Source organism: Apiospora marii, assembly GCF_038362585.1.
Source record: "Apiospora marii strain CBS 49790 chromosome Unknown utg000009l_segment0_segment0, whole genome shotgun sequence".
NCBI classification, from domain to species: Eukaryota; Fungi; Ascomycota; class Sordariomycetes; order Amphisphaeriales; family Apiosporaceae; genus Apiospora; species Apiospora marii.
In genome coordinates, this window is record NW_027117381.1 from 953,093 (window position 1) to 976,888 (window position 23,796).

Here is a 23,796-nt window from a genome sequence, read left to right on the forward strand (position 1 = left end):
GCTTCCTTTTACAACTGAGCCGCAAAGCATTACTTGTATGTGGTCATCCCTTGCCAGGCCTGCTAGGGGTTCCCTGTGCCCCCTATTGACTGTGGAAGGGAGGTCCTTTATTATGCGAACTTATCGATTCTGTCTCATGGGAAATTCGGGTAGGATGACATTCGGTCAGGAGTCACGATATTTTGTTGGTGGTTACCCCTGAAGCTCACTGGTCTGTAATCATCAGGTTTCACCAGCTCGCAAATGGCAGATGAATACGTTGAGAGTGGCATACATGCGGCCTGGCACCCTATGACATGACATGTCGATTGGGGTGACTCCCGAGCTGGTAAGTTCCGATTCACTCATGCTTACATTCTTTCCATCTCTCCAATTGCGGGGTCTGGTCGCCCATATCCCAGGGGCAGCAGTATTCAGATCCTTGCGCCTAATTCGCTGTCATAGTCTTGATCCCTACGATGAAGTCTGTTATGCTACAGCATCAAGCAATCACATCATTTCAGCTCGCAGTCGTCATTTCTAAACAATGGCACACAGTTGTCCAGTGTACCCCCTAACATCTGATTGGCAATCAACATTAAGGTGCAGCACTCTCCACATACGTGAGTAGTCGTAGTGACAAACCGGTGTATGATTCACAGAGACATAGGGACAAAGACGTCGCAATGGGGACATTTACCTAGGCTACGCCTGGAGCTCGAAGTCCCTTTGCAGGAATAGCCATGAATATATACCAGGAAGTCCCGTCTTCATTGTAAACTACAGTGATCAACTTCGTGAGTAGAGACGTAGCAGCCTTCAGCTCCCAATTCAATTTTGAAGTATGAAATCGTTGCAGTGAGAATTCTGCGGCGAGCATTAGAGCTTGTGGTATCAAGCTTCACATGTGGTACGAGCTCCCGCGAGATTCACATCCAGATTATTCCGATCTCAAGCCATCCGCTGTCCCATAACCTCTTGAGTTTCAAGTTCTCAACACCAGTACACCTGTTCCTAAGACGCGACCGCTCTCGAGTTCAATAGGTGAGTATTCTAAGATTCTATCCTTTATTCGCCTACTAACATCACCTTCACACAGTTTCACGATACCCAGCAAGAAAGGGAAAGGCAAGACACGGCTTCCTACGGTCGCATTCACCAGCATGGCCTCCAGCACTCGATCCGCCAACGCTACATCTGCCTCTGCAGCCCCTAACTCTTCCACTACCTCTGCCGCCGACCCCGCAGCTGCTTCTACCACTATTCAGCAACATGGCGCCAAGATGAAAACCAGCGCCGACCTAAACGAGTTCCCCCTCCGCGTACGGCAACGATTCCAGCGGGCTAAGGCCTACCTTGACAAGGTCCTGCTGGACTCCCCAGCGTTTGCCAGCCTGGATGCTGCCAAGCAAGTCTTCGCGACCGAGGAGATTGAAGCCTTGCTTCGCGAAAACATGTACGTTTCCCCGCCCCCGCCCAGTACCCCCTATCTCGTCAAGGGTGAAGGATATCTCTCCTCGTTCGAGGAATTGCAATGTTCATCGCGCTGACATATGTGTGTCGTTTAGTGAGGACTTCATGAGCAATACGGCCCCCCACACCCGCTACCCACACGTTCAGGCTGTTCTGAGTGCTTGCAACAGCGTCTTCTACTGGAATGAGGACGAATTCGGCATTCGTTGGACCGAGGACATGTTCAAGATCGATGCAGAAACTTAGGGCACAAAGATCCGGGTTGCTGGGGATAATGCCGGTTCTGCTGGGTCCGCAGAGTCCGATGAGACTACTAGCGATGGTCCCAAGAGGGAATTAGATGAAGGCTCTGCTGAGAACTCTAGTGAGAGTTCCCAGTATCAGCAATAGACCTCATTTGCCATGCTGATTAGGACAGAGGAAGCTATAATAAACTGAACTACTCGTACGCTCGTCAATATCTCAGTACCCTTCTATATGATCGGATCAATACCAGGCTGAAAGCTCTCATTTCATTGGCCTCTAGGACCTGCGTAGTGAGAGCTTTGGGACCAACATTACAGCATGTAATGTAAGGTCTGGGTGAAGAGACGGCGGCGTATTCAATATTTAATGATGGTGTCGATTCAGAAATCTTTCGATTCAATACTCTTTCGATTCAATACTCCTTCAATTTAATACTTCTTCGATTCAACACTCTCTCGATTTACCAAGGGTATAAATACTCTGTTGCAAACCCATCTGTCACTTTCATTTCCTCGCCGACAACACAACCCAGAGATCTCTTGTCCAGCTTCGACATCTCAACATCATTACAATTGTCCCGAAAAATTCGCCGATCTATACCACACAGCTTCAACATGCCTGAGACAAGAGGCAAAGCCAAAGCCAAAGCCAACCCACCTGCTGCCCCTTTGACAAGCGGCAATCTTCACTACGTCCAGAAGAGCAAGGGGAAGCGAATGCGCCGCGCCAAGGCAGTCATGGAGAAGGTGCTGTCGAACACACCAGCCTTTACCAGCCTTGCCGCCGACAAGCAAGCCCTTGCGCGCACGGAAATCATCGATCTTATCAACGAGAACATGTAAGTACAGCGTACCCCCCTCCTTTGCAGCCCTGTCGCGGAAACGCACCTCTCCCTTGTTAGTTCTTCACGAAAACTTCCTTATACTGACGTATACTCTCTTTCTGTTTAGTGATGACTTCATGGACCATACACCCCCGCGCAGTGTCTATCCTCCCGAGCAGGCTGTCTTGAATGCCGTCGACAGCGTCTTTCATTACAACGAAGACGTTTTCGGTATCCGATGGACCAACAACTTGTTCAAGATTCGTGATGTCGCGGACGATGATGGCGATGATGCTGAAGGCACTGTCGACGACAATGGCGACAAGAGCAAGCCCAGCAAGTAATCTGGCAGAGTATACATGATAACTGAGCAAACTCCGTTTAGAAAGCCAGTGATTGAACACGAATAGATGGCAATTCTAGTAATTTCTTTGTCTCATCTACCTCGAACGTGAATGATCACTAAGTATTCATTAATCGTAGATTCGGCGTCAATAAGTGTGCAAACGTGAAAACGCTCCAGTTTATCCCTGCTAACCTTCCATCTCATCGTATAGCAACTCTGGGCTCTTATATATGGCCAGCGGCTCCTCCTCGCGCTTCAGGGTGTAGACGACGATGCTCTCTAAATCGTTGGCAATTTTTGCTCTGGTAGCTGAACAGCCATGACCAATCAGAGTCCTCTTAGGCAAGAGGCTAAACTGTATTGGTTTGAGAGTTCATATTTGTGTGTGAACTGTTGATGTCAATATTATCGATTGGCAAAGCTTGAGACTACCTGGTTGGCCTTATGTGACGCTGGGTGTGGCCTCGGTATGATCTACTCATCACCCTTACCATCGAGCCCATCATTGGATAGAGGGCCCAGTTCAAGCAGTCGACAGAGGAAGCGAGGGCAGCCTTTCGTATGCAGTCCGCTGAGTCACCACGACCGGAGAGGGGATTTCGCAGTCACCGGCCGTGATCAAGCTTTTGTCGATCTATAGGAGTCATAATTGTTAGAATATTTTTCAAGGTAAGCTGCTCTTTATGAGTCTTTTGTTTCTGCCGGGAAACCTTGGTATGAATCGAAGAAGAAGAATGACTAATTAGAGCTTGGAAGCTCCCCCCTATTGGCCTGCTTCAGGTGAACTGAGCCAATCAATATCAACTATGGGAGAAGGCATTGGTGGTGGGGTGGGGTGGTTAGGTGTGAGTCTAATGCCGAGCTACCCCACCATGGCCTGCTTGGAGCTGTCTACTCGCTCTCACCGCCTTGGCAGAATCCCAGTCTCCGCAAAAAAGTTTTGGACTTGCAGGCCTCGAAGCGCAGCTATCTGCTGGACTTAAAGATCGCGAGTGGCCGACCGATTGTATGCGCCTTTGAACTTCAGCACACCCAATCGCCACCATGGGACGCAAAGCTGTGTAAGTATACTCTGGCGAAGGCTTTCTCTCCTTTACTGCCTTCTGTATGCCGCAAACAGCAAAACTAATTATAATTCGCAAACAGAGATTCGCGCATCCCCGCGCTCATCCGCAATGGTCTGCAGGAAAAGAAGCGATCGTTCTTCGTCGTCGTCGGCGACCATTCCAAGGAATGTCTGGTCCACCTCCACTATATCATGTCCTCGATGGACCTCAAGACCAACAAGAGTGTGTTGTGGGCATACCAGAAGAAGTTGCTTGGCTTCACCAGTCACCGACAGAAGCGCGAGGCTAAGATCAAGAAGGACATCAAGCGAGGCGTCCGCGAAGCCAACGCCGAGGACCCCTTCGAGCTCTTCGTAACTCTCAACGACATCACATACAGATACTACAAGGACTCCGACAAGATCCTCGGTCAAACCTTCGGAATGGTTGTGCTGCAAGACTTCGAAGGCATTACACCCAATCTCCTAGCCAAGACCATCGAGACTGTCGAAGGTGGAGGTCTCGTTGTCCTGATGTTGAAGGGCATGAGCAGTCTGCGCCAACTTTATAACCTGTCGATGGATGTTCATGCCAAGTACCGCACCGAGGCTCACCAGGACGTGGTTGCGCGATTCAACGAACGATTCCTCTTGTCGCTTGGCAGCTGCGAGTCCTGCCTAGTAATCGATGACGAACTTAACGTCCTCCCCATTTCCGGCGGCAAGGGTGTTAAACCACTGCCACCGCCCGATCTGGACCAACCCAAGACAGAGACGGAGATGGAGCTCGACGCCATCAAGGAGCAGCAGCAAGAGAGCACGGTACTGGGTTCTCTTATCAAATTGGCCAAGACGGTGGACCAGGCGAAAGCCCTCCTCACCTTCGTCGAGGCCGCGAACTCGAAAACGCTCCGCGAGACTGTCACCCTGACAGCAGCCAGAGGTCGTGGAAAGTCTGCTGCCATGGGTATCGCCATCGCCTCCGCCATTGCCTACGGTTATTCCAACATCTTCATCACCTCTCCATCCCCAGAAAACTTGAAGACCCTTTTCGAGTTCATTTTCAAGGGCTTCGATGCTCTTGGGTACGCCGAGCACTCCGACTACTCCATCATGCAGAGTACCAACCCCGACTTCAACAAGGCTATTGTCCGTGTTAATATCTTCCGACAACATCGTCAGACTATCCAGTACATTCGGCCGCAAGATGCGCACGTCTTGGGGCAAGCCGAGCTTTTGGTTATTGACGAGGCGGCAGCCATTCCATTGCCCGTGGTCAGGAAATTGATGGGCCCTTACTTGGTCTTCATGGCTTCTACGATCAATGGTTACGAAGGAACTGGCCGATCTCTGTCTCTGAAACTGATCAAGCAGCTCCGAGAACAGTCGAGGGGTGTGGGCACATCCAACAACACAGAGGTCACAACTGCGGAGCGCAATGGCAAGGCTTCCAAGGGCGAGCACCAAGAGAGCGTTGCAGGACGGTCGTTGAGGGAAATCACCCTGTCGACCCCTATCCGTTACGCCCAAGGAGACCCGACAGAGAAGTGGCTGAACAAACTTCTGTGCCTCGACGCGACACTTCCTCGCACCAAGGTCAACATCGCCGGTTGCCCGGACCCCGCACAATGCCAGCTGCTATACGTCAACAGAGATACCCTTTTCAGTTTCCACCCTGTTTCAGAGAAGTTCCTTCAGCAAATGGTGTCCCTATATGTTGCGTCGCATTACAAGAACAGCCCCGACGATCTTCAACTCATGAGCGACGCGCCATCCCACGAGCTCTTCGTATTGACTGCCCCAGTGACCAAGGCCAACCAGCTGCCTGAGCCATTGGTGGTTATTCAGGTTGCGCTCGAAGGAAAGATCAGCCGACAGAGCGTATTGAACAGTCTCAGCCGAGGCACGCAAGCTGCGGGCGATTTGATCCCGTGGACTTTGAGCCGCCAATTCCAGGATGAGAACTTCGCGGGTCTCTCGGGTGCCCGCATTGTTCGAATCGCAGCGTCGCCTGATTACGCATCAATGGGTTATGGCTCCAGGGCACTCGAGCTGTTGGTGAACTACTACGAGGGCAAGTTCATGAGCTTGTCTGAAGACGTCGATACTGTGATGGAAGAAACGATGGAGCGAACTACGGAAGCAGAGCTCGCCAATGCCAACCTTCTCGATGACGACATCAAGGTTCGCGACATCAGCAAAATGCCGCCTCTGTTCTCGAAGCTGGAAGAGCGCCGCAACCCAGCCCTGGACTATGTGGGTGTGAGCTACGGTCTCACACAAGAACTGCTCAAGTTCTGGAAGAGATCGAAGTTCGCTCCGGTCTACCTGAGGCAGACATCCAACGACCTTACCGGCGAAAACACGTGCATCATGCTGCGAACTCTCGAGAACGCCGATGACAGGACGTGGCTCGGTGCCTTTGCCAAGGATTTCCAGAACCGGTTCATGACCTTGCTTTCATACAGCTTCCGAAGCTACCCGACTAGGCTGTCGCTCATCATCGACGAATCCGCCAGCGCTGGAGCTCAGCTCGACCCATCGATTGTACCGCGGCCTTTGACCAAATCGGATCTGGACAATCATCTCTCACCCTTCGACCTGAAACGTCTTGATTCTTATGCGGGTGGTCTGCTCGACTGGCATGTGATCATGGATCTACTGCCAACGATTGCGACTCTGTATTTCACCGGCCGGATAAAGAGCCACGTGAATCTGGGGGGCGCACAGCAGGCCATGCTGATGGCTGTTGGCTTGCAGCGGAAGGATGTCGAGGATGTTGCCCAGGAGCTGACGCTCACGGTATCCCAAGTCATGGCCATGCTCATCAAGATCATGAAAAAGATGATGAGCTACTTCCAGAAGCTGGTCGCCGGCGCAGTCGAGGCTGATATGCCTCAGACGCACGTGGGAGTCAGTGCCGCGAATGCTGACAGCGCCCACGATGACAAGATCGATGTCCGGTTTAACCCTCTGGAGAAGTCTTTGGAGGAAGAATTGGAGGAAGCTGGCGACGAAACCACAAGAGCCATGAAGGCGCAGCAAAGGGAGCTCATTGACTCCCTGCCGCTCAACAAGTAAGTTTGCACGAATGACTCCCTTGGGATGCATGGACATACCGATGACTAACATGATCCGCTCTAGCTACGAAATCGAAGACGCGGCGCCCGGCTGGGAAGAGGCTGAGAAGCAAGTGGCTACCGCCACGAAGCGCGGCCAGGCGAACCCGGTGGTCAGCGTGAAGTCCTCCAAGGCGAAGAGAAAGGATGGACCGTCGGCCGCTGAGATCTACGAGGAAGAGTTTGGCGACAAGAAGGCCAAGAAGGCCAAGAAGTCGAAGAAGAGTCACTAGAGCCAATGTAGTCCATGGTAATATGGCGATTCGGATAGACGACTGTAAATAACTCTGCATGGATGGCGTTTAGGGAGGATATACTTGGTCTGGGAATTTATACCGTGTTCTACACCAAAAACTTGGAAGCGGTGCCATCTCGTTGTGCCCTTTAAGATGTATTGCGCCCCAGGAATATGTATGGTGAATTGAACCAGCACTGAACGATGCTTCTACATTCCTGTGTACCACGTGGGTATGGGCTACCTTGGCGATATAGCAGGTATGCATAATAAACAAGTTGGGATACAACATGGACTCATACAAGCTGCTCTGGTCTGCACTGAACGCCGATAGTTGTTACATTTTCTCTATAGACACTCCCAAGATCTATCTACAAGATATTGCCCGCCCATTTTTATCTTCTCGGTATTCGTTGCGCATTGAATGACGTTAAGCATGTCCTTGACACATGTCCGTTTATTGTTCAGTCAGTAAGGGTCCTGATCGAAGAGCTTTTACAGCCTCTTGAGGATATCCTGGACGACTTCCTCGGTCTTGGCGGTACCGCCCAGATCGGGGCTGAGGAGCTTGCCCTCAGACAGGTTGCCATCAACGGCAGCGTAGATCTTGGCGGCGGCCTCCTCGGCGCCGAGGAACTCGAGCATGAGGGCGGTGCTGCGGAGGGTGGCGATGGGGTTGGCGATGCCCATGCCCATGATGTCGGGAGCGGAGCCGTGGCAGGGCTCACCGATGGCGAAACCCTCACCGACGTTGGCAGAGGGAACCAGGCCCAGCGAGCCGACGAGGGCGGCGGCGCCGTCGGACAGGATGTCGCCGTACAGGTTGGGCGCGACGATGACGTCGTAGGCCTCGGGCTGGCGGAACAGCTTGTACACCATGCTGTCGACGATCTGCTCCTCGACCTCGAGCTTGCCGGCGAAGCGGGAGGCGGCGAGGGCCTCGCGCGCCGTCGAGCGGAACAGGCCGTCGGTCTGCGACAGGACGTTGCTCTTGTGCGTGATGGTGACGAGGGGCGACTGGTGGATGCTGGGGGCGCCGGCGGCGCGGATCTTGTCGCGGCGCAGGGCGATGTCGCCGGCCATGGTGGCGATGCGGGACGAGGCCTTCTGGGAGATGCGCTTGATGGCCTCGGCGACCTTGCCGGAGCCGTCGGGAGCGTCAAAGGTGCGCTCGTCCTTGACGTAGAGGTCTTCCGTGTTCTCGCGCACGATGACCATGTCGATGGGCTTGGGCGCCGTCACGACCGTCTTGACGGGGCGGACGTTGGCGTAGAGGTCGAGCTTCTTGCGCAGGGCGACGATGGGGCTCGAGTAGCCCTTGACGGCCGTCGAGGGCGAGGAGACGGCGCCGAAGAGGGCGCCGTCGCACTCCTTTTTCAGGATCTCGACCGTCTTGTCGGGCAGGGCCGCGCCCGTCTTCTCGAACGTCTCGAAGCCGGCGTGCAGGTCCACAAAGTCGAAGCGCAGGCCCAGCGACGAGGGCAGGGCCTCGAGCAGGCGCCGGCCGGCCGGGATCACCTCCTTGCCGATGCCATCACCGGGGATGAGGCCTGTTTTTCCCCGAAGCGAGAGTGGTTCCCAACGTCAGTCAAGAAAAATATTTAGTGCCCGCGGGCAGATTAAGTGATTTAAGGCATTTAAGGCAGCCGAAATTGCGGAGGGATTTGCCAATCTTCATTAAGGTGGGATGGGGAACAGCCTTACCGATTCTGAGAACGCGGGACGCCATGGTCACAGATCAATTGCTTTGGGGGAGATTGATATGGTGGTGCAGAAAAAAGTTCCTGCACTGCGCAATGAAGCTCTCGCCAACGACACAAAAAATCCCACCTAGCTCGAGCTCCTGTGTCGGCGTTGCGATTTTGGCTTTGGCTTTGGAGTCACGAGTGGGGTGCCTGTAATGGCCCGACTCAAACGTACATATTACATAACCCACGGTCGATAGTTTCCAACATCGTATGCAACATCGTGTAAATTCGTCTTTGCGATCGGCTGATCTCGCTCTTGCGGCGGCAACTGGTGAATAAGACTGCGCCGTAAACGACTTATGCCTAGGGTTTTGGGGGCACTAACTGCATTTTCCTCGTGTCTATTTGGGTACAGTAGTGCTGCGCCGTCATATGATCGCCACGATGGCTGGCTGTACTGTAAGAATAGGTAAGAGCGACCACAGTTAAATTGACAACCGGCTTTCAATTTCGGTTGGTACCAGCCAAAAGCGCGATATTGGCGCGCCAAAACACGCCGACGTTCAGATAGGCCGAAAATCTAGAACCTCGCCAAGTTGGAAGAGGGAAATACTGATACTTGCGAATGTCTGCCATGTGTGCCACGTATTGCTTCCATCCAAATGCCATGTCCTCAAGAGCATTGCATATTTCTTCTGGAATCGAGATCTTCAACGGTTTCCTGCCATGTAGGGTGAAACTATCAAAGCTGCAGGGGATGAGCTACTTGCCGGCGTCGGGGACAATTTCCCCTGGTGACAAGTGAGCTTCTCAGCTTCTAGGGTCCTCGGACTTGCAGGGGTGTGGTCCTGTTGGAGTCCTGTGTTGTGTGACGGAAGATCTGCTCGCCATTGCCGCTGACATTGCGCGATGGTTGTGACCCTCTCTCCCGCTGTGACAAGTTACAGCTTGATTCGCCGACGAGGCAAGCAATTTGTAAAACACAGGAAGAGGAGCAAGAGGAGCATGTGGAATTATGTTGAACGGACAACACCGAAGCAACGAGGGCAGCGAGGAAAAAAAGACTGGAGAAATATGAAACTCGGGGATCCAGGCACAGGCCATCAGGACAAATAGAATAGGGGGCCTTCTGGAAACCTTCCCTTCTCGTGGCAGCAGCAACGTGGGCTGCGATCTTGCAGACCGCCATGAGGCCAGTCACCATGGCAAGCTCGCCGGGGCAAAAGGCTAAATAGGAAAAAATAAGGAAGGACGATTGCGTTGATCTGGTTCTTTTGGCTGTCTGATGCGCGACCATCGTTAATGCATCGACTTCCATTCTTCTGCATCCCAAATCCATAATATGCCATAGGCTCGCAGCGGGCATGGGTCCATGTCCACCTTCCACCTTCTGACATGTCCCGAGCAGTGGTCAATCACTCAATCCCTCAGCCCTCTTCTCGATGCCAATCCGGGGAAAAGGGATGGGCTGAGTATGCTATCGCTTGCCCATGCCAATAAGGCAAAAAAGAGGCACATGCTTTTTTCCGTTGGGTTGGTGGTGGTGGTGGTCGTGCTGCTGCTGCGGATGCAAGATGCTGCTGTTGCTGTTGCAGATTGGCTGACAGCTTCCCACAGTAAGCTTGCTTGCACAGCATCGGGCGCAGGCAGCCAACAGCCACTGATGCAATGTCGAATTTCCAAAAATAAGCGCCATCTCCGAAACTGATTGGCTTGGAAGTCTATTCGGTGCCTAACCTGCCTTGTTTTGTAAACAACACACACATCGTCAGATGCAAACTCCTGGCCAGTCATACAAGTCGCAGCAGTCAGAAGCTGCCGACGTTTCCTCGCGACGGGCCTTGGGGCTACTGGCTACTGCTTCTTCTCCTTCGCCGTGTTTTGAGTCGTCGAGAGTTTCACAGAGGCAATACACGCTAAGTTGTTCTCGCCCAAGCAATCCAGCCAATGGACGCGGCCGGTCATGCAAGCCCCTGAACTCGATAGTTTAGGAGCGCTAGCTTGCCCCCCATGAAAATATCTCCCCTAATTTCAAGGGACCCGAATTGGGAGACATCCCACTTCGCTGGATTCCAGGATGGGGCCAGTTTGATTCCCTCCTTCGCCCGTCGGACGGACGACGTGCGCATAAGTAATTGACACCTATGTACAAGAGATAATAATACAATCTCCGTCAACAAACGCGCAACTCTGGCTTTTTGGGATTCTCCTTTCTGAATTTCGCGTCATTTGCTGGTTCTGCTGCTGTATTGAATTGCCTGCTCCCTCCTCACGTTGAGCCGAGCTGAGCTGCCATCTATCATCAACTGCCACATTGTCTCTCGTTCCTGAGCCCACTCCTCGGATCGACCACTAATCAACCTAGCTTCGCGCTGCGCACCCTTGGCCTGAGCTCCCCAACTCCGAGGTTCCCAATAATCCGCCAGAAGGAACGCCCATTCATCCCATCTTCTGATCCGACTTGACTGGACAACGTTCAGCGCGACCAAATTAAGCCGAGCACGACGACAACTGTCCGTCCAACCAACAACACACCACAGACACACAGCGAACGCACTCGAACTTTTTTGCTCTTCTTTTTTTAAGACCTCCAGATCCTCTTCTGGGGCACCTACCACACGAATTGGAGGGAATGTATGTGAGATCGCTTCGCGCGACTTGCTCTTTCCCTCGGTGACGACGAGCAACATCTCGGACCGTGTTTTACACCTGATCCAGCAAAGAAAAATATACACTTTGCGGCCTGCACTTTCCCGCTCCCTCCTCCTGCGAGGACTAAGCGCGACCCGCTCCAATAAGCAATTCGACAAAAGAAAGGAAGAAACAGCGTGTCTAGGCAGCTCCTTCTGCAAACGCAATCATGTCGGGCGTTAAGAATCTTCGTGCCATGTTTGAGCAAAAAGGCGACAGTCCGCCAGACCGGGGGCGCTCTCCTCCCGGCAGTGCTCCTGGCAGCGTAAAACTTGGTGAGTTTTTTGCCCTCAAGACATTCCCATGCCTACATACCTACTTCCTGAGGAGATGGATGCGCCAGCGCCTTCTCTGAATCCAATCTTCCCCTGTGCCCTCGAAACCTCCGAAACATTTGTTGCTTTGATCCTCTGAATGCCCACTTGTTCAACTTGCAACGACGGTTGTTGTTGTTGAAAGAAAGACGGCGGTTGGATGCAAACGCTTCTAGGAGCTACTTAACCCAGTAACCTCTACCAAACGTCATCTTGATGTCAATTCCCAGAATCGCGCCCACTCTTCTTAAGTGCCGCTTTGCTTTTGCATCGCTGACCAGAACGTTCTCCTGCAGCAAACTCCCCCACGCCCTCACAGTCTCCCCGGCCTCTCTCCAAAGTACGGATGAACTTTGTAGCCATTGAAAAGGACGGCCGCATCGGTTTACAGCGTGAACCCAGCCGTGATTCCGCATCGGTAACCAGCCGGAGACCTAGCAACGAGACCGAATCAACCACACCAGCTGCAGTTTCAGAGAAGGGCGACGTGTTTTCGGACGGTATGGCTCAAAACGCCGCTGCTTTCAGGACGAACCTGTCCCAGCAGCCCATTCCCGAGTCTCCCCGGCAGGCAACTCCTCCTAGCAGGTTTTCTCCTAAGAGGGGATACCAGACACCAGAGATTGTCCCCAACTCGAACCCGGACAAGATCACCGACGAGGAAGAGTCCAAGACCAAGCTCACACCCGGTGACCCCACCACCGCTGCTGCTGTACAGCCCAACGAAGGTGCGAAGCCGGCAACGAACGGCGCAGCTAAGAACGGATCGCCCCCGAGCAAGGTCAAAACCTCACCAATCTCTACTACTGGAAGGGCGGCTTCCAAGGGCCCCAAGTCGCCAGTCCATGCACCCGAGCAACAGACGACGAAAACGACCAAGGCTTCATCGGTTCGAGGAAGCAGTGCTAAGCCCACTACCCCTCAAAAGTCTGGCGCTCCGACGAGGAGGCCTGCGGCGCTGGACCTCTCGCCCCCTTCGGTTCCGGCCGCAAACCCCAAGCCCAAGGTCAAGTCTCCTACCCGGCCTGCCAAGCTGCCAGCCAGCCTCACCACCCACACGGCCGCGTCTGCCCAGAAGACTGGTGCAGCTGCCGCTCCCGCTCCCGCGCGCCAGACCCTCTCTCGAACATCTGGCAACCACCTTACTGTCAACCACGGCGCTGAGCCGCGACCTCGCAGCAGGAACAGTGCGACGACTAGCACAGTCGCCCCCAAGACACTGAAGCGCCAGAGCTCGACCGTCAACCGGCCGCGACCCAGCATCGGGCCTCCTCCTAAGCAGATGGCTAAGGACCACCCCGTGGTCAAGAAGGAGGCACACGTCGACGAGAGTTTCCTGGAGCGGATGATGCGACCTACCCAGGCCAGCAAGAACAAGGTGGCAGAGAAGGCCCCGATAACCCCACCTAAGAAGCACGGCGCGCCGGCCTCGTCCAAGAAGTCCTCTGCGGCGAAGAATGGTGACTCGCACGCCAAGAGAGCCACCGAGAAGCTTACGGAATCGACCAAGGGCAAGGGCAGCCCCACCTCCAAGAAGACGACAGCAACGAAGGCGCCCGCGGCCAAGGCCCAGCCCTCGGCTAAGGAGGTTGCTCCTGTGGCTGCTCAGGCAGCGAGCGCTGACGTGGCTATTGGAGCGGCGGCTGTGTCAAAGGATACTGCTGTCACTCCTGTTGTAGAGAAGGCGGAGCCGCAGGCAGTGGAGGCGGTTGTCGAGGCGGCTGCGGCGTCGGAGAAGGAGACGGAGATGACGAACGGTTCCGTCCCCGTCGTGTCAGCAGATGCTCAGGAGGTGAAGGATGTCGAGGATGTCGTTCAAGCGGCTCCTGCTTCCAAGTCCCCCGAGAGCAACACACTGGCCCCGGCCGCCGAGATCACCCCGGCCAAGACCGAGGAAGCCTCCGCAATTGCCGCTGAGCAGGAGACATACTAGCAATGTTAAGTTAACGACTTCAAGACGATTTTCCGCATGGTTTAGCGGACAGGTCTTATGGGGGTGTTGGTCGGGGTGTTTTGATAGTCATTTGTCCTTTTTCTTTTTCTCTGCGGACGGGCTAACAGTCGTCCGCGCACCCCTTTTATTGAGGCCCTTTTTTTCTCCCGGCGTTTCGTGTACCGGCGAAGGCGCAGATGATACCTTTACATCTTTCTTCCGAACAAATAGGGAGGTTGTTGTTTTTTTGCTTTCTAGACATTGGCGGGCAGTGGATGAGGATGGGGATAGTGATTGAAACGATTAGGAACTTTGTGTAAAGAAGGCAATTGTTCATTCAGAGAGCACAACATTAGGCTTGCCAACCGGAGAAGCTTGGCCCCAAGGCGCAAGACGCAGCAGCAGCATAGTAAAAAATCATGAGGAAGAGTATTAGCATAGCATAGTTTAGTCAGAATGGATATATTCTTCTCGCGGGGACAACAATTGCATCTTGATCTTGATATGGTTTGTGAGCTTCTACTGTTACATGCACGCTATAATTGTCGTGAAAACACTTCAGGTGGTATTTGTTTTGTTTCTTCTTTCTATGATTTCGTACGGATGTACATGAAGTTTGCACTTATACAATAATTGGTACAACTCGATCTCTGAGATCCCTCTTCGCTTAGACGAATGCCCATTTCCTATGCGGGATGCTGGTTGGTCGGATCAGTGAGAAACCGTTTTGCTCGACCTTCTTCCGATTTGGCCACGTATGAGATATCCTACACACTCGTCCATTTTCTCCCCCGTATGCTGGCTGGTTGGTTCCATGAAAGGTCGACCGTCAGGCTTTGCTGTTTGGGACGCTAAATGCCACACACGCCATGCGTCTCCTGAAACTTGAAGAGTTGCCTCTGTTGCATACCCGGTAGATCAACGTAGCCCCAGACTCGTAAAGAATCGCAAGAACCAGCATCCACACACCCTCGCTCTGTGTGTATGTCTTTCTCTTTCCTCTTCCCCTGCGCGCCCATCCTCTTTGTTCCCCATGCTGCCTCGCCCCACTTACGGTCCGGCCCGGCACAGGACCAGTCCGCCCATCTTGCGCTCGACGGCCTCGCGCACCTCCATGACGCCCTTGGACGTGCTGACGAAGAGGCACTCGCCCATGTTGAGCCCGCGGACGTTGACGCGGCCGTTGGTGTCCCAGCCGCGGGCGACGCGCTCGAGGTCGGGCAGCTTCATGGTGATGGGCCGCTTGGGCGTGGAGACGGCCGACATTTTTCTTAAAACGGGCGCGTTGTCGCTGTACTTGAGCCCGACCCAGAGCCGCTGCCGCGCCACGTTGGCGCTCGTCAGCGGCTCCGGCTCGTACGTGGACAGGGTGGCGGGGTCCGGCGGCAGGGCGCCGCCGCGCGTCACGAAGCTGAGGAAGCCGGCTTTTTGCAGCGACAGCAGGACGGACAGGTTGTACTTGGTGTGCGGGGCCGACGTCAGGCCCAGGCGCGCTTTGCTGGCGTTTTGCAGGTGGCTGCACAGGTTGGCGATGTGCGGGGAGACCCATGTTGGGTGGTGGGTGGCGTGCGGTGGCCCGGCGTGGGTGGTTTCTGTCCCGGGTTGGCGAAGTCGCACAGTTGTGATCTGCAAAGAAGCAGTCAGCGATTGGGTACTGGCGATATTGACAATTTCTGTTTGGTGGCTGGATGCGTACCGTACAGAGGTGCTGCGTAGGCTCGGTCCGTCGGCGATTGACCTCTTTTTCGTCGGCGGTGGAGAGATCGGGAATTGGCTACCTGGCTCTTGAAGCCATCGCCAGCGTCAGTGACCTTCGAATTCGGCCTTCCCAAGAATTTCCCAAGCGGCGGAAAAACTACTGGCTCCGGTGAAAAGGCGCACTAACTGAAAGTTTTAGTGGGGTCGGGTTGCTCTCTAGCGGGGAGAACCCTCGAGGCCCAGACAGCCAAAAAGCTATCCACCCCTGCCCGACTTGGGAATTCGGCTTCTGACTGGCTCGTGGGAGCTGTCGCTGCAACCCCACCATGATGGTGTAAGTCGCCTCTGAGAGGGCGGTTAAGCGCTGGCAATGGTCTTGGGCTGCTTGGGAATTTCGCATGTCGTACCAAAAATACCTGGAGGGCGGCTCCTCATCCTGGATGGATGATTGCCCAATGAATGCCGTACGTAAGTAGATCAAAGGTCGGTAGGTCTTCGTAGCTCCTGTCGCGGTCGCATGATTTGATCTTTCCTTTCTTTACCATTTTCTCCTTGCTTGCTCTGGTACTTCTGTGGAAGCTGTTGATCGGCTTCGAGACTATACAAATCGCAAGCTATTTTGCCTTATATCCTCGCTATTGAGATATATTGATACCCACGTTTGTTGAACGAAACCCCGCGACCGTAAGCCTCTTCGCGGATCCCTCGAATCCACATTGCGACCATGGCCGTCCGGCCGGGAGAAGAGAACGTTGCGACCCTGTGAGTCTCACTTTACTACTCGAAGACAAATACATGTAGAGCGGAGAGCAAACTCGCGAGACTACTTGTAGTGAACTCGACTTGCTATACAACCTCTCCTAGAATGCACTCTAGATATCGTGACTAATTTGAGAGCCTTGAGCCGGAATAGTTTCGGGGACATCCATTACTTCTACGGCCCGCCAACGGCGAAGCCACCCCACCACCGCTTCGACAAGGGATCGTATGTCTACCTGTTTGAGAACGCGAATGACCGGCGGGCACGCATCGAGGTTGCCAACCAGCCGGGCTCCGACGACCAAGATGCCTTTGATGGGTGTAAGCTCTTCTTCCACTTTCCCCATCTCCCCTGGCCCTCTTGAGCGCCAGTATATACTGCATGCTATCTATCCCTTGGCCTTGGAACGTCAAGTTCGCATCAGACTATATCATATACCCCCAAGAATCTAGGTCCCACGTGCTAAATCGTCCGGTGTCTGTACAGTCTTGGACCATGCCCATCTCAGATACTCCTACAAGCAACAATGCCTCGTGACCATCACTGTCGGGGACGGCGTACCCGACCAGTCGCAATGGCATCTGCCCACATACGACCCGCACAACCAGAACAAATACCACTACAAGCTGCACTCACTCGACATATACTTCTGGACGCAGAACGACGCCCTGCAGTTCGTCAACGGCATCCGGCGCGTGCTGCCCGGCCACCAGGTCGAAGTCCTGGATGAGCCTGCTCCGCCCCAGCAGCAGCAGCGTCAGCAGTACTCTCCACCGCACCATGACCCGGTGAACCCCCTGGTGAACAAGCTCGAGAACGCCGTCATCTCGGACCCCCCGAGATTCGGCGCCGGGACCGCTGGTCCTATCCAGGCACCGGCACCATTGCAGGGCACCAACAGGTCAACCCCGCAGCAACAGCAACAGCATCAGGGAATGAGCGTCCCGACCTTCGACCCGCCGCCCGTCTCGGCGGTGCACGGGAGCAGCAACACCCCTGACTCGCCATCGGGGGGCTTCAAGCCCATGGCCTACAACCCAGCTGCGCCTGCGGCGCCAGAGCAGATCCGGCACCGCGAGAAGACGCCGCCGCCGCCCGAAGAAGATGGTCTAGACCTGCAAACTGCCGTGGCGCGCGACCACCAGCCGCAGTCCATCCCCTATACGCCGGGCTTCACTGGGGGCGGTCCCATGAGCCCTGCCTACAGTATTGGGGTTGGCGGACCCATGAGTCCCGGGTTTGGGGCGCCTAGGACCCCTGGATTCCCGCCCACCGCGACGGGACCTATGAGCCCCGGCTTCCCACCCACCGCCACAGGTCCAATGAGCCCGGGCTTCCCGCCCAGCGCCGTCGCGAGCCCCGGCTTCCCGCCCTCGCAGTTCGGCGCGTTACACCGCAGCGCCACCATGCCCGTGACCTCGGCCGCGCAGCAGCAGCACCAACAGCAATACGGCCTCGCCTCACCCGGTCTCCCGAGCCCGAACCCCTACGGCGGCGGGGGCGCAGCACCAGCGTACCCCGGCTCACCCGGCTTCGCCCCGCCGCCGCCCTCGTTCTCCGGGCCGCCGCCGCCCGCGTCGACGAGCACGCCCGCCAGCTTGCACCAGCAACAACAAAGTCTCTCGCCACCGCCGGGCGGGTACGCCAACTACAACTACACCACGAGCAGCAACCCCTCGGGGGGCCCGGACTACTCGATCCACTCGCAGGTGTACCGGCCGACGGAGCAGGAGGCCATCAACCATAAGCACGATAACGCGGGGAGCTACCGGCCGCGGTCGGGGGAGGAGCGGAGTAAGTTGGGGCAGAATGCGGATCGGCTGGAGAGGGGGGTGACGGGGATGTTTAAGAAGTTGGAGAAGAAGCTGCTCTGATTGGTTGTGAGTAGAGTAGAAGGGAGTTTGATGATGAGGCAGCAAAATATGTATGTATTTAGTTTCGGGACAACAACACACGGGGGCGGTTGTTTGTTTATGATTATGATAGAACCAAATTAGCGGAATGAGATTGATTGATATGGGCAATGTCTTTGAGGATACCATGTGACTTAGGAGTACTGGCAGTCGAGCTGCTAGGACGAGACTGTATAATCTGTCATGTCATCCATGTGCTGTCTGCTGCAACCTTCCTTTTTTTCATGTTCATATCGTCAAATTTGTACTGAAGCGTTGGATTCATCAGCCATGCGACCAAGCAGGATATACTTAACCCGAAACTTCGAGTACGGTTTACCCCAAGCCAATAAGGCTTCGGACCATGCATTTAGTCTTAGGTGTGCTTTTTGCCCCTATTGCAATTGTCAATTTTGGGGTTCACTTGGGTCACTTTGGGGACTTCATAAAGATCTATGTTGCTTCCCGTATTCGACAGTCGACTGTAAGAGATGGATATTCTGATATCACTATTGTAGCTCTCCTGTGGTTATCCAGTCCGGCAAGAGGCGCGCACATGTACAAAAGATAGCGCCGCTCCCATACCTCGGCCTCTCTTTTCCGTTTCGGCCAGAAGGGCCCGGTCTCCGCATACGAAGATGACACTCTCTCGGCGGCATGGTTCGACACTGAAAAACTCGTATCAAACACCCCTAACGTAAGCACTCGGGTCACCTTTCTCTTCTTCTCTCTTGTCGCATCCTTTCCCCCGGGGTTGGGTTTTCCCTTTTCCATCGAACGACTTGAGGGTGCCTTTGAAGGAGGGCTTGCGCGGGAATACCATGTGATTCTGGGTAGTACTCAGTCACGCCAGCGAGGTTACCATCCTTCGGCTATGTCGGTAGTCAATGTCTTTGATGCTAGGCTGCCTCCTGCCCAACTAACAAGATCGTAAGCACTCTAATCCGCGACGGTGTACTGTGCCATCCTCTAGAAGCAAGAACTACGGCTACACGTGGAAGCATTTTCTCGAATGAATTTCGACGATAAGTGAGATAGAATATGGCGATGAGCTCTGAAAGCAGCTTTCTATCTTATCTCCGTATCAGTGGGCAATGGTCACGCGGCTCAACTGTAGACGTTTCCCCGGGAACTACGGGCTCAACACGAAGAGGTAGACGCGGCATCAGCGGTAGAAGACTCCTCCATCCTTGAAGGTGCTGGCTACCGAGGGAGGTAGTCTGCAACGTCGTCTACAACATCCATGCCTGCCTACCATTCTGGCCCCCAAGGAGTGTAAGCGGCGGCGCGTATGTGCGCAGGAGGATTTGTCCGAGGGGCCACGTGCTACCTGTGTGGGAGGGAGGGGGATCCAGAAAGAGGCCTGCTCGTCTAATTTGATAAAGAAAAACGAACCCCCCTGCGCCGCATCTATCTGACGGGAAGATTTCACCCATCCCATCCTCCTTCACTCATTACCCGCCTCTGTCCAGAGAGGCAGGGCCTAGAATCCGGAGGATCCGCCCGTTGAAGATGCACCGTTCCTGTTTCGCATACCCGAATCAATTAAGAAATTCATCGGCGCGGCCTGCCAGCTGCGCCTCTGTTTTGAAATAAAAAGGTGGCCCCCAAACTCCGTCATGGTAGCCAGGAGAGAGTGCGAAAATAAGGGAAACCACGGGAATGCACATGCACATCATGTGGTATCAGGTCTCACAGTTATTAGCCACATGTATTTACTCGCAGAGTCGTATGCATTGTCATATGGAGCAAGAAGGGAACCAAGCCAAGTGCATCCTGCGCCTCGCCTCACGTATATAGGTCAGACGCAATGCCACACTGCACTGTGGGCGCAGCAGCAGCTTTTCACCCGGGTCGGCGCGTTTGAGGAGAAGGACAGTGACATACTTACTCTCGGAGGAACTGGGCACCACATCAGCCAATTGGGTCCACTCCGCACCTCCGTCGTTTGGCCGGGACGGGGTGTTTTAATATGTCCCGGTTGCGATCCTGGGGCCGTTTACATGCAGTTATGTTGGCATGCATTCTTACTTACTCACAGCTTACAAACATAGTTGAAGTATAGGTAGAGTCCAGTGTGGCGGGCCGACTTGCCCATTATCTACCTAAATTAGGTACGTCGGGTGCTACAGGCAGCTCCGCAAGTCATGTTCTTTCGTCTCACGAGATGCTCATCGCCGGCCCAACACCCAATGCTTGCAATGCTTGGGACGCGGAAATGACGATTACCATTCACGTCGCTGCTTGTGGTACTCGTTTTGCTGACGCACGAGTCAGATTGTCTGGGCGCGGCCGGGGGAGTCCAAAGCTTCCCCCCTCTGCGCAATCTAATGAGTGACCTTACCTGTAAATGTTAAGCCACTTCTTTGTGGAGAAGGTTTCTCGTGATCAGCCTTATGAGGTATAGTAGGTAATCAATCGCGGCTCAGCAGCGTAATCCATGTCAGCTTCTAATTGAACGTGGCCGGAGAGGATCTGGAGGCCGAGGGCGATGCCGAGAAGCTGCAAGTTCGAGTTCACTTCCCCGAGATTGGGCAGCTCATCAGTTGTGTCTCTCTGGTCTCCCGCCGAGTCACCGGCCACCGGTCAGCGAGAAGCAAAAAACCAGCAAAAAAGCATGGACACCAAGAGCTGCAATTGCCAGAGCTGTGGTGCCTCGGTCCCGTTGATTGGTTCGTGGCGTGCTGCATGTCTAAGACCTCATCCGGGGCCAGCTGAAGTGAGGTGTGGGCCCCTGATGAGGGACCGAGAGCCCGTCGCTCTTTTGTATGTAAGGTACAGATAAGGGATCAGAGACATGAATCGAAGCGAGAGACACAACGTCGCCGTCCGTCCTTGCCAGAGGGCAAGACCCGAGAATTTGTCACGATAAGCTTACGTTTGATAAGTTTGTATATCAAAAAGGGAGCGAACTGGGCAAGCCGAAACGCGGTGCGACCGACGAACACAAGAGATGGCGATGACGAATATGACCGACTGAGCAGAATGAGCAAAGCACAAAGCATGCACAGTAATGCGATGCGTCCCTACTGCACACTGATGCTTCTGAGTCCTGACCGTACATATGCTCTGCCACGATACAATTGCTGTGTTTTGTTACCCTGCCACGCGCTATCTGGAAAAAACAGGGAAGGTCACCGAGATTTTCGTGCATCGAATCGGGGCGGTGACTTTTTCTCTTCACTTTGGCAAGGGTCGGGAGCTGGCCCCAGCCACTGCCCCACGGCAGGTTTTCTCTGGACCTCCGGTCTGGTGCAGATATCAACCTTATTAGGCAAAAGACTGGGTTGTCAAGCCTCCACTGCCTCATGTTTGAAGAAACGCGACCGGAAATTCGACCCAATTGCGGTTTGACAGACCCTGCAAGAATGAGGCACAGAGAGTGAAAAATGAGTTTGGTCAACCATAACGAGAGATAGAAAGGAAAGAGAAAGAGAAAGCCCCAAGAAATCGTGTGCGGTGTAAGGCCCGCATGCCAAGGGGACCTGACAGTGACAGCAAACATGGGATTCGTGGAGGCGCATCCAGCCTGCTGCATTGAATGGAATACCATACCTTCCTTCAGAGATTTTCTAAGCGCTGGCCGGCCGTGGAGATGGGTAAGCACGCCCGCACACACTGACAGCGAGGAAGGCAAATAACCTACATACGATAAAACCCTCCTTTCTCTTCCTGCATTGCAGGTAACCTTATAGCAGGCCGGCGATTACTTGGACTTGAAGGCAGATGCAGAGAGGATCTTCCTTATCATTGATTAAGTGCATGCATGGTGGTCAGTGGTCAATCAATCAATCCCAGGACCGCGGGCAAATTAATCAATGCTCAGATGCACGGTAAGCTAACCGCGATGCTAAAGGGAACAGCCGATGCTAGGTTCTCCAGTGCCCAGCACGACACCAACCCAACACGTCAATTTATTGTCCTCCTACTTTCTATTTTGGTAGGGAAGCGGGGACGAGATGCCGAAGCGAAGAACGTATTCACTAACCTAGGCCTCTTTTCGGGGTGCTGGAAGCGGCAATCACGGCCACTTAGTGCTGAGGTACTTGCTGGCTAGTGCGGGCTAGTAAGGCCCCCCAAGTCCCCGAAGTGAGGTGGTTCCTTGGACCAATTCAAGTTGGCAAGTTGACCTGAGCAATGATGATGTTCTCTTCGCAGCAGTATCGCCGATGGTCAATTCGTGTTGGAGCAGCAAGGTCCATGCAATGTTCATGTCCTGTCTCCTGCCTGGACTTGGCCAATTGAGTCAACCGTTCTCTACATATAGGTGGTACACCAGGAATGCCGTGCTCGGTTGGTTGCCCGTAAAGTCCCCTGCAAGTCAGTTTGTAGCGAGCGAGTTACACCCAACGTTGGAAGCTGGAAATCAATACCTACAAGCCAACCGCGAGTTCCAGAACACGCCAGGTCGAGCCGTCAATTTCGGAGGAGCGTGATCCCAGCAAATCGATATCGTGTCGTGTTGGTATCCTGCGCCCCCGTTAAGTGGCTGCCCGCTATAGCACGCCCGCTCACCACTATTCCATCCCACATCATGATTTCATGGTGGCCCCTGGTGGTGCCGTCACATCAGCTGGCATTGGCATTGAAAACAGACCCAAGGATATTGGCAAAATCCCCCATACAGTCGCGAGATGTTTGATCATTGCCGTGCTTTCTGACTGGTGTTTCTGTGCGGATATGCCCGAGATTTGAATTGATGCAGTAGAACCTCAAGAGACATGACATGACGGCAGTTCTCTCTGGCTGTGGCTGCAGAGGAAATCCCATGGCCCATCGTGTATGTAGGTTGTCTGGGGCCGTATATCCCCATGTCACCATAGATGGACGGTCACTTGTACAACGCCAAGCGAATCTAGTTGATCTAAGTACTACCCTTACACTCACCCCGGGATGGCTGCTGAGAAAGACCTGGAGAAGAAGCCTAGAAACCACCGAGTGCGCCCCCAAGCCAAGCAGCAGCAGAGCATTGGAGGGGTGGCGTCTCGGTTCCCTGGTTTCCCTGCGCTCAGATGCTGCTGCTTGGCCGTTCCCTTTGAAAGCGACGTACAGCAGTGAACACGAACAACAACACCCCCCCAAGCCCCTCCAGGCACACACCCCCTCCACCATAAAAGCGAGGTTAGGCAGAATGGGGCGTCGATCTCTCGGTGCAGCCAACCGCACGAGAACTTGGCCCTACTCTAGTGCTGGAGTGCCCAGTCAAGGCCAACGGCTGACGACTAGAACTGGGGACGCATTGCGAGGCACCATCTGAGCCATCCCACTCTGTGTCTCTGTTGCGCATCATCGCTGCCGAGATATGGCCCTTACATTTCAGCCTCTCTCGATAGGTGCGACCTTACCTTACCTTACCTCTTTCTCTCTTACTCCACGTCGTCCCTCTTTCCTCTCCTAGGCAGTCCTCCGAAGGCCAACCTCTCTTTTCCCACCTTTTCTCCCACGACACACTAATTTGTCATTTGACTTTACCAGTAATCTCTAAATCGGCTGTTTTGTGTTTTACATGAACATCCATCTCCCTTCCGAGGATCCAACGTCGTCTCCATCCGTG

General features: G+C 54.1%; 7 protein-coding genes across 7 annotated transcripts; 5 read left to right on the plus strand and 2 right to left on the minus strand.

Annotated features, from left to right (window-relative positions):
* Window positions 1-1,142: 1,142 nt before the first annotated feature.
* On the plus strand, window positions 1,143-1,698 carry PG985_011805 (uncharacterized protein; the record flags this gene model as incomplete). The annotated part of the gene is made up of 2 exons (XM_066831572.1): window positions 1,143-1,435; window positions 1,548-1,698. 2 exons carry the CDS (start codon window positions 1,143-1,145, stop codon window positions 1,696-1,698), a joined length of 444 nt encoding a protein of 147 aa, XP_066679622.1.
* Window positions 1,699-2,312: 614 nt separating this feature from the next.
* On the plus strand, window positions 2,313-2,865 carry PG985_011806 (uncharacterized protein; the record flags this gene model as incomplete). The annotated part of the gene is made up of 2 exons (XM_066831573.1): window positions 2,313-2,536; window positions 2,649-2,865. The coding sequence occupies 2 exons, from the start codon at window positions 2,313-2,315 to the stop codon at window positions 2,863-2,865; spliced, it is 441 nt and encodes a 146-aa protein (XP_066679623.1).
* A 1,046-nt stretch (window positions 2,866-3,911) lies between these two features.
* PG985_011807 (uncharacterized protein) lies at window positions 3,912-7,264 on the plus strand (the record flags this gene model as incomplete). The annotated part of the gene is made up of 3 exons (XM_066831574.1): window positions 3,912-3,928; window positions 4,014-6,989; window positions 7,057-7,264. The coding sequence occupies 3 exons, from the start codon at window positions 3,912-3,914 to the stop codon at window positions 7,262-7,264; spliced, it is 3,201 nt and encodes a 1,066-aa protein (XP_066679624.1).
* Window positions 7,265-7,761: 497 nt separating this feature from the next.
* On the minus strand, window positions 7,762-8,995 carry PG985_011808 (uncharacterized protein; the record flags this gene model as incomplete). Its single annotated transcript, XM_066831575.1, has 2 exons — window positions 7,762-8,816; window positions 8,971-8,995. The coding sequence occupies 2 exons, from the start codon at window positions 8,993-8,995 to the stop codon at window positions 7,762-7,764; spliced, it is 1,080 nt and encodes a 359-aa protein (XP_066679625.1).
* Window positions 8,996-11,814: 2,819 nt separating this feature from the next.
* Window positions 11,815-13,892, plus strand: PG985_011809 (uncharacterized protein; the record flags this gene model as incomplete). Its single annotated transcript, XM_066831576.1, has 2 exons — window positions 11,815-11,920; window positions 12,241-13,892. 2 exons carry the CDS (start codon window positions 11,815-11,817, stop codon window positions 13,890-13,892), a joined length of 1,758 nt encoding a protein of 585 aa, XP_066679626.1.
* Window positions 13,893-14,942: 1,050 nt separating this feature from the next.
* On the minus strand, window positions 14,943-15,918 carry PG985_011810 (mitochondrial 37S ribosomal protein uS8m; the record flags this gene model as incomplete). The annotated part of the gene is made up of 2 exons (XM_066831577.1): window positions 14,943-15,518; window positions 15,916-15,918. The coding sequence occupies 2 exons, from the start codon at window positions 15,916-15,918 to the stop codon at window positions 14,943-14,945; spliced, it is 579 nt and encodes a 192-aa protein (XP_066679627.1).
* A 396-nt stretch (window positions 15,919-16,314) lies between these two features.
* PG985_011811 (uncharacterized protein) lies at window positions 16,315-18,224 on the plus strand (the record flags this gene model as incomplete). Its single annotated transcript, XM_066831578.1, has 3 exons — window positions 16,315-16,352; window positions 16,504-16,670; window positions 16,837-18,224. The coding sequence occupies 3 exons, from the start codon at window positions 16,315-16,317 to the stop codon at window positions 18,222-18,224; spliced, it is 1,593 nt and encodes a 530-aa protein (XP_066679628.1).
* Between the last annotated feature and the right edge of the window lie 5,572 nt (window positions 18,225-23,796).